The 9,727-nt window shown below is 46.4% G+C and overlaps 1 protein-coding gene across 2 annotated transcripts in view; it reads right to left on the minus strand.

Annotated features, from left to right (window-relative positions):
- The window catches only part of MAP3K20 (mitogen-activated protein kinase kinase kinase 20), a 106,098-nt gene extending 97,233 nt beyond the window's left edge, over nucleotides 1-8,865 (minus strand). The window contains exons 1-2 of one of the 2 annotated variants that reach the window (XM_064162538.1): nucleotides 8,700-8,781; nucleotides 1,950-2,139 (exon numbers count right to left, since the gene is read on the minus strand). In XM_064162538.1, the coding sequence (XP_064018608.1) occupies nucleotides 1,950-2,108 (159 nt within the window). In that variant the 5' untranslated portion in view covers nucleotides 2,109-2,139; nucleotides 8,700-8,781. Of the gene's footprint in view, nucleotides 1-1,949; nucleotides 2,140-8,699 lie in introns of both variants that reach the window. The other variant, XM_064162549.1, reaches the window with a different exon arrangement.
- Nucleotides 8,866-9,727: the final 862 nt, after the last annotated feature.

The raw sequence follows: 9,727 nt of genomic DNA on the forward strand, positions 1-9,727 counted from the left end.
CTTTTGAGTGTTTTGCAATCCCCCTGGGCTGCCCCTCCAGTTCGATTACATTCTTTTAAGAACAACACAACAAGGTTTGCACCTACCGCTTACCACCTACGTCCTCAGCGCCACATACCACGCTAAAGCATGGGTTTTTACAAATGACTTGTTCCTTATTTGGATATGCAAGGGGAATTAACTTAATTTGCCTAACAGTACCACCACATAAGCTCTTAATGAGTTGCAAGTCTTCCCTAATCGCTGAATAAACCCTTAAATCATACTAAATTCTTTCCAGCGTATGGTTTCCTTTTCCTAGTGTGCAATCCCTACTCTTCATTACTGTTAAGATGAGTGTTGTATTTGTCTGTTTAAAAAAAAAGACAACTTTGTTGAATAGTCCAACTGTGTCAAGCAATACATAAGGACTGTCCTACTTTCTCCACCATTTCCCATCCCAAACCATAAATTAAGGTTTACGCCATCACAAGATGTAGCAATATTGGGGTTTAATTTTCTTTCCAAAACACTTTCAGTATCTAGCAACAGGTCTAGCACAGACTCCTATACAATCCCATCAGAACCAGACCCATTCAATAATGATACTTCACCAATCACTACTGAGGTCTACTAGCAGGAGTAGACCTCACATGCCACATACTTCACAGCACTGATTTCACTTGCCTTTATTTTTAGTCTTTGTTAATATCAAGAGATATACAAAGGGAATGGTTCAAACTGACACTAGACAGTACACACCTCCTACTATCCCAACAAAATAATGAGATCCTTCCACAATCCTTTTAGACAGTAACTTGCTTAATCATAATCAAACACGCTTATCACATCGCTAACCATGATGTAACCACACTAACCCAGTTGCTGCAGCAGTGGATGAACTTTGGTACCTTACTATTTGCTAAGTGAATTATCTCTAGTGCTGCTGCTGCTCTCCAGCTTCTATCTTCCTAAAACACTTTGAGGATATCATGCATAACTTAGAAATAGGGATGCTGGAACGGCAGTCCAGTAACTGTGCTGTCTATCACCACATTGGTGTGTCCTTACTGCTGCTTCGGCAGTAGTGACCAGCAAGCAGACTGGAGCAATATGAGGACCATATACATTTTGTTTCTGTACAGGCCCAGCAAAGCTGAGGATCTTTTATAATTCTGCAGGGTTTGTGAGCAAAGCTCTGGAAAAACTTTCTGGACTTCAGGTATCACCACTTGCCTCTCTGCTGCCTCCTCAGAAAACTTTCAAGGGAAAGTGCCCACTCTAACTTGCCCCCCAGCTGTAACACGTTGTTGTTAGTCTACGCTGCAAGTAACAAGGCTGAAGGAAAATAAACAGTTTTGTGCTGGAAGACACTCACTCCCTTTCTGTGAAGTCATTCTGATAGATATTGTCCAGTACCTCCTCTCAATACACATGCTCCCACAGCACTCCCACTTTCCACTCTTTTGAGTGTTTTGCAATCCCCCTGGGCTGCCCCTCCAGTTCGATTACATTCTTTTAAGAACAACACAACAAGGATACACTTTGAGGATATCATGCATAACTTAGAAATAGGGATGCTGGAACAGCAGTCCAGTAACTGTGCTGTCTATCACCACATTGGTGTGTCCTTACTGCTGCTTCGGCAGTGGTGACCAGCAAGCAGACTGGAGCAATATGAGGATCATATACATTTTGTTTCTGTACAGGCCCAGCAAAGCTGAGGATCAAGAGGAAGATAAACCTAAAAATCTAACTCTTTCCTCAGGGCCAAAGCAGAGAGGAGGTGCTAAAGAAGGGAAGTGGAGGAGAACGGTAAAGAAACAACAAACTGATAGCACTTTAATCAGAGACACCCTGGGCTGAACCAAAAAAAAAAGCCCAAGGTATCTAAAGGATGGAAGACAGCAGGAAAAAAACCTGCTATCCTTGTTTACAAAGTAAAGTAAAAGTTAAAAAAGCCCTCTTACCTCTTTCTCTATTTTGAGCAGCTTCTTTACAGCCACCTCCTTGTCTTGAGAAATCCATCGGGCTCTGTAGACGCTCCCAAAACTCCCTCCACCGCAGTTCTCAAAAAACTGCAAATCATCAAATCTAATTTGCACAAATGAAGCACTGGTAGACGACATCTCATAATGACAAAATATACCACAGCAAAACCTGCGAAGAGAAAAGCCTTCATTAACACACGTGCTCCGTGGGTTTAAGGTGTTTACTACCCGTGCTCAGACACGCCAAAACAAGACCCGGCTGCCATAAACGCGCTACAGTAAATCTGTGGGACACGGGAGGAAAAGATCCTGGGAACTCGCACTCCAACACGCTGTGCAAATATTTGCACAGTTTGCACGAGCTATTAGGAGCGACTGGGAGGGGAAAAGATGACCACAGACATTCCTCAGAGCAATACTGAAGTTTCCTGAACACCTTGGAAGTGGCTCTATGAAAGGCAAGCACGTCACTGCCTTCCCCGATGCATGTGAAGTGTGCCGATGGATGAGAAGCATGCTCCCTGCTACAAGCTTGCCTAGGAGTTCAGGCATTCCAGGCATGCTGGCTCTCCTGCTGCGGTGGCCACCCCAGCCACGCCGGCAGCCTTCCCGCAGGCAGGTCATGGCGCCTCGGCACGCACCAAGCCTGCTGCCGGCGTTTGGGGTGAGGTAGGAGCGTTTGGTACAAGGATGTGGAAAAACCTGGGCATGGTAAAAAGTCTCTTTCCGAGTGACTCAATTCTGCTTGCATGTTGTAACAAAGCACAAATACACGGTAATTCATCTGGGCTACAATATGTGAAATTCTGCAGTCCGTGCCAAGGTCGGTGTCGGCAGTTGCAAGAGATGATCCCAGTTGTGCTGCCAGGGGAACAGAACGTCCTTCGCGGCGATTCCACAGCAATAAAGCTTCTGCCCGTCGCAAACTTTAAGAAACATTATCACCTAATTGCATGAACAATGACTACATTTGCTTCTTTTTTTTCCCTTCTTTTATTGTCTAAGACCAGGAAGCCCTCAGGTCTTTGGTGGGACTGCAGCACCCAGCGCACCCTACAGAACCATCTGCAAGCCTGATGTGGGATCGTTTCAGATGTGCTAGTTTACACAAAGCAGCTTAACTGCCACCAAAAGTTAGTACGCTTACAATTCATGAACGTAAACTTATTAGTATACGATTAAAGAGATAAGTTTGAATAAAGCAAGTCTCCTCCAGAAAAGAGAGGGTTTGGGTTGTTGGTGAAAATTACACCTCCGTTTGTATGGGTCTAACTATAGTACCAAAACATACTGTTACTTCTGGAAGCCTCTAATCTATACAGATTTTGGAGGGGGAATTCACACATTAAGTCTTGTCCAGAGCTGGGAAATGCACCTGTAATGCACCTAGCACTGCCCACTGCCAAAATCCCTGCATCCCAGTCCCTTCTGTAACAAACATAAAGATATTATTTTCCTCCCAGCTCTCCTGATTGTGCAGCTAATGTGATTAAAAATTTTAACTATCATTTAACCAGACTTTTCTGGCACTACTTGGTTGTAGCTGTTCTTCAAATAAGAGAAGACATCAACATGTTTCTACATAGAACATATGACAACTCAGAGCCTTATCTGAAACTGCCTGCTTCAGTCTACATCTCTTCACTACCCATAAAGGTGAAGATGAGCACTGACCGGATCATGACAGCTTTACAACTTTACTATGCTTACAGAAGGCATCATATTTAGGAAGGAGCAGGCTTCAAGCATGCCCTTCACTGACAGTTGGCCTGCAAAGTTCTTGTAAGAGAACTCAAATGCTCTTTACACAGCTCTGCAAGTCAGAGCAGGGGTTACTCTGTGGGACATGAAATAAAGTTCATTTCGCCAGTACTCTGCCAGCTTCCTTCCCCAGTAAAAGTGTCTGAACTCTTCTGCTGACCTTCTGTTCTTGTTTTAACCTTGCTGCTATTGACATTGTATTTCCTGCCATCCTGGAGCCATCTTTTGCACAGCCCTGCACACATTAGCGTTTTAAAAAGTTCAAAGGAAAGAAAATTGGTCTCTCCTGCATATTAGGAGGGTAGCAAAGTCAGTTTTAACTTCTTAGTCTTTGCCAGTGCTGCTAAATTAGCAAGTCTTCAGAAACAAAAGTTCGTTTGCCTTGTTTACTCCAGCAGCTGCTCCAAGTAAACGCTGTGTACTTGTGTCTCAAACATATGTCACAGTTTATAGAGGAAAAAAACACCAAGTCAGTTTCCCAGCCCAGAGACTTCATGCTTCAAGGCCAGAGCCCTGCACAGATTTATGCACATGTATAATTGTACTCCAGTGAATAATCTCCTTACAGACAACAAAATTATTCAGGACAGTAATGTTACTTTATAGGCAAAAGCATATGCACTGACTGGACCATATATTTAACAGGGACCTCTGAACAGCCAGTAACAGATAGTTTGGGATAGCAAAAGGAACAGAAAACCAAGCAAAAGGAAAAATAACTCACAGAAAACAAATATTTCTGGCCTTCACTATCTGAATTCAATAGTTCTGAAGAACTATCAAGTTATTTTAAACTTACTGTTCACCCAGAAAAACCAAATCATTCCTATAAACAAGCAAATGATTTGACTTCCAAAAGTTATGCTAACATAGAACAAGGCGTTGATTGCAAGACTTTACAGAAAACAGACCTCGAGAAGGCACAATAAGGACACCAGAGGCTTGATGAATGAGTACTTTTCTGATGGATTCTCCATGCTGCTTAAAACTTTACCCAAACATCTACGCAATTGCAGAAGCTACTCTTCATTCTTTTAACACCTTTCTGATTCCAAATTTATCTACAGGGGTCTATTAGCTGCAGATGCTTTAGGCCTCAGTGTACACTGAAGGAATATTATTTAAATAATGCTCCACTGGTTTTCACCAGGTTATTCCAGATGATTTTTTTTTCCAGAGGAAGTATAAGAAATTTACAATGGACATGCTTAAGCTAGAGATCTGTAATTAATGACAGCTCAAGTGAGGTGCACCGTTTTCCTCCTTCTAGATGAAAGAACAGACCTGCTCAAATATTACTTCATGTTTTCAGCAGCAAGGTGGTTAATCCTCAATTAGAGAGATCGATTTCTTTGTTATGTTTGAGAAAACAACTGTTTAGTGTAACAACTGCATGTGACAAATCCACACACGGTTATTAACTTGTCATCCTGTTTTAAAAGATACTTAACAATCTGAGATTACACCATTAGATAAGGGGGGAAAAAAATAAATCCAGTATTTCATTAAACTCCGTGGTCCTACATTTGCAAGCGTGTCACTGCAACACCTCACGCTTCTTCAGCCAGGAGAACAAGTGCCCTGTGACAGCCTCCAGGCCTGGGGCTGGGGGCATGACGGCAGACCGCGCAGCACATGGAAGGGTTGGCATTTGCAGCGTCCTCCTCCACTAGCGCAACGTCCACTATTTAATCACTGCTGTCACGCAGCAGCGGGGAATGCTAACACTGACTGACTTTGGTGCTTGTGGTTGATGAAATGTGACAGTCTAGAAGCACTGAATGGCAGGCATTTCGAGAACTAATTTGATCGCCAGTTATTTCAATTATCTGCATGGGATTTTTCTAGGGGAAAAAAAAAAAAAGTCATTTTCTCCTTTTTGTGTTAGTTCTAGTAGTTAACATGAGCTTGTAATCTTGCAACAAGTACTTCATCTTTTCCCCTGACATTATTTTTTTCCTCATAGTAACTTATTTAAGCATATTCTAAGAAGTTCTTCCTTTCACACACACAAAAAATCCCAGGTGCAAGCTGCATCTTGCAGTATTTAACTTGTTATTATTTATCATTATTTAATATTATTATTTAGCATGTCAGAACTGTGTTATGCAGAGTCAATTTGCCACAATCTGTTAAAGCCACAACCTTGGTTCAGTACAGTAATAACTGCTCCACATAGGAAGCCATCAGCCATCCTGACCTGTTCTCATTACACAGCACTTCAGGGGAGTAATCTGCATGACGTTGCCCTCCTAGGACCCTGCTGAGCTCCCACACACGCTGCTCCTCCTAGATCTCCCCAGGGTTAGGAAACGCCCAAGCACCCAGGCAGATGTGTTGCAAATCCTCCCGCCTGCAGTTTGCCCTGCCCTGCATCCTAGCATAGCAACACTGGAAGAATTCAACACGTTGGCTTGCACCTGCCAGCTCCCCCAAACCACCCTGTGCTGCAGGAGAAATGCTGCCATGCTCAACTCTATTCCGTGTACAAGACAGAAGACCCTATTATCCGTCATTCAGGTACTACTCCTGGAGCATGTAGAGCTTCCACTGAGGGACTCACAAGAGACGGGAAAGAATTTAATACAAATTGCACAGACACTGCAACTCATATTTTGTTCAATGCGTGGCTGCAGAACTGCTAATTGCATCCTTTGGCTTGCACATGCACCTGACACTGATTCAATATTTGATTACTTCAGGAAAACCCTTTGTAATTTATCAAAGAGACTAACTACAGAGCTTGCTGCCCCCACTACACCATGCAGTTCCACAAAGCAGGATTCAGTGCTTATTTCAGCAAGGCATTCTGCCAACATATTGCCAATAAAGTAGTAGCACACTACACTTGTGCTATCTTAAAATACACAGCAGAATGTGCCAAGTTTCCTTATTTGGGAAAACAGCCCATTTGCTTTCAGGACCATCCATTTTTAGATCCGAATCATCCTTTGTATTCAACAGTCCTTGAGCGTTTCAACCTGGATTTTTGCAGGAGCATATTTATTTAGCCTTTAAAACAAACAAACACATGCACACAAAAAACAAACAAGAAAAAAAAAAGGAAAAAAAAAAGAAAAAACATCTCAAACCAACCAACCAAAAAGAATCCATCAAAAAAACCCCACCAAAACTCAAACACCGAAGAACAGTTAACTACTGCCTTGTATAAACAGAAAAATGAAAAGGAGTTACAGAGATCCCAAGCTGCAAGAGACACTGCAGAAAGAAGTTTTAAAGATCCTTTAATCTTATCATTCACTCCTAATAGATAAGATGCAAACAAACTCCAAGCACAATTCCAAATTAAATACATTCTAACCTTCTAATCTCCCAGTAAGTCAAAATAAAGCAAATAACTCCTACAACTCTCAAACTTCCTTAATCAGATTGAGCAGCAGCCCCGCAGATGGTGAGATTGGAGGCCTGCCTACCTTAGTTACAGAAGCAACAACATTTGAGCCTGTCCTTTGTCAGTACCTAAGAATTCTGCATAACTTCCATTAATAACATTTCTAATTTTATTTGAATTTATATAAGCATCAGCGCTACGGAAAAAGATCTCAACTCAGCCTAAACACTTGGAGTAATTCAGGAAAAGAAACTATTTTCAACGCTGGCTGGTGTTAAAGGAAGAGACCGAAGGGTTTAAAGGCTTTGCTTTAAATAGAAATCATTTTATCTTAAAGGAACCCTAAACTGCTTATTTTGCTTACATTACACCTTGTCAGCGGTGCCTGCCAAGAATACACATGCAACAACCCGAACAACAGCAGGGGCAGCTAAACCTGCACCCTGGCCCCAAGAGCCACCGGATCTTTGCACACACATGACGGCAAGATCCGGGCCTTGGTTTTGTCCGTGTTTCTGTCTTCTCCCTAAGTCAGATGGGTTCTCCTGGGTTAGCATTATTCACACAATGCCGCCACTATGCAAAGCACATTATTGATAGATAAAACGAGTAGGCTTCTGAGGACTTCAAATCTCAGGGCAGAAGTCCTGAAAACATCAAACCACATGCTTCTAGCAGAAAGCTATGACATTTTCAGGCGGTGACCCAGCTCATCTAGTGCTTTCAAATTGTTCCTGCTGCTGGAGTTCAGAAAAAGTAATGATCCATGGCTTTTCCTGAATGCTCTGCCACTAAAAGTCGCAGCAAAGCATAACGGATAGAGGGGTAATGGATGGCTCACACACGCATGCTGAAAAAAAGAGGAGGCATACTGGTAGCAAGAAACTAACTTGAGCAAAGATAGCCTAAAAAAGAGTACCAGTTCACTGAAAACAATAGCAGGGAAAGAAGAAAATGGAGAGGAAGGAAAGCAACACCTCCAATTCCAACCTGAGGGATTTTAGGCTCAAAACCAGCAGAAAAACATAGCAGGTGCACATATAGCGAGCGTGTCTGAAACACGGGCTGAGGAGTGGAGGGGTGGCGAGGATAGTGGACGCCGGCTGCCTACGTCCCACAGCCGGCCCCCCACGCAAGACTACAGCTGATGGCACCGTTACCGCGTGGGGCCGTCTCGCACAGCCAGCACTCCTCGCCTTCCTGGGTGCCCCTTCGCGGACACTTCGCGCCCTGACCTGCGAGCCACGGCCCCTCTGCCGGCGGCACCCGCGGGATCCCTGACGCGGTGCGCGGACGCGCGTGGGAGCCGCTGACTCCCGAGGACTGGGAGGGTGGTCAGCCAGTGCCGCGGGACCGGCCGGCGGCTGCCCCCGAGGCCACGCAAGGTCAGGCCGTGCGCCGAGGCGGCCCGAGCGCCTCCCCTCCACTAGCTTCAAAGTTGCTTCAGCGGGTAAGAAACGTCAAACCCAGTGGGGACACCCACTGCCCGGCCCCGCTCTCCGGACGCGCTGCGCCTTGCTTGCTGCCCGCCACCTCCCTCCACGCTGCGAAACTGCCAACGACCGCGGCGCTGACCCCCGCCCCAGGCGTAGCAGGGGGCACCTCGCCCTCCTCACCTTCCCCGAGTGACTCCGGGCTGGCGGGACTCGAGCAGCGCCGATCCCGGAGCCGCCGAGGGAGGCTGGAACCGGCGCGACCGCGTCTCCCGCTCCGTCCCCTGCGCTTCCGGTTGGTGCCGGAGAGCAGGAGCCGCCGCCCCCGCACCGCCTCACCGCGGCGCCACCCCGCGCTCTGCGCCGAGCCCCGCGGGGGAGGCGAGGCGAGGCCGCCGCCGCCTCAAGGGAGCGGACAGCCAGGCCGCCCCGCCGGTAGGGGGCGAGGTGCTGCGGCCGGGCTGCCGGCCCGTGGGACGGTGAGACGTGGGGCCCGCGGCAGCGTTGCCACACGGGCCGGGGGTGCGCCAGGCAGCGTGCTCGCCTCCCCGTCCCGGCTCTCTGAGGAGCTGGGCTCCCGGCCCCTGGCGGCCTGCGCACTCCGTGCTCGCAGCTCCAGCAGCCGTGGTGGGGCTGGCGTGAAGCCATGGGTGACTTAGGCTGGCTAGAGAAGATGGCCTTCCACTGAGGCAAAGTGCTTGTCGGTTAAGCGTGCCAAATTGGGAAGGTCCTTCTGGACTGAGCTTGGGTGTTTTCCGTTCACATGCATGGCCCTGGAGTTGCAAATGGAGGATGTCCTGGCACCGTGGTATGCTGCCACGGTTGCAGCTCTGGAAGGACAAGTTCCTCCCAGGGTTGCTGCTGCAGTGACAGGCAATATAGCTAAGTTAATCTAGAATTCCTACTAAAGTGACCAGATGATGGTAATCTTCAAAGAAATAGGATTCACTGTTCCCATGTCACCTGGAGTGTTAGCACTAGCAGCAGCAGCATCTAAGTGCTGGGAGTCATCTGGAATAGCCAAACTAGTGTAGGTGTGAGAAGCTGGAGGTTCGCAGAAGTAGGAGGGGAGAGGAGTGTGCCACTATAGCTAGTCCTCCTCCCACGGGAATGTGGAAGACAGAGAATGTGACTGACAAATACGACCCCCTCATCCCATGTCTGTGCCTTGGCTGCCTCCAGGATTGTCACACCAGGTCAGGACTACAACA

The sequence above is a fragment of the Pogoniulus pusillus genome, chromosome 2 (genome assembly GCF_015220805.1).
Source record: "Pogoniulus pusillus isolate bPogPus1 chromosome 2, bPogPus1.pri, whole genome shotgun sequence".
Classification (NCBI taxonomy): Eukaryota; Metazoa; Chordata; class Aves; order Piciformes; family Lybiidae; genus Pogoniulus; species Pogoniulus pusillus.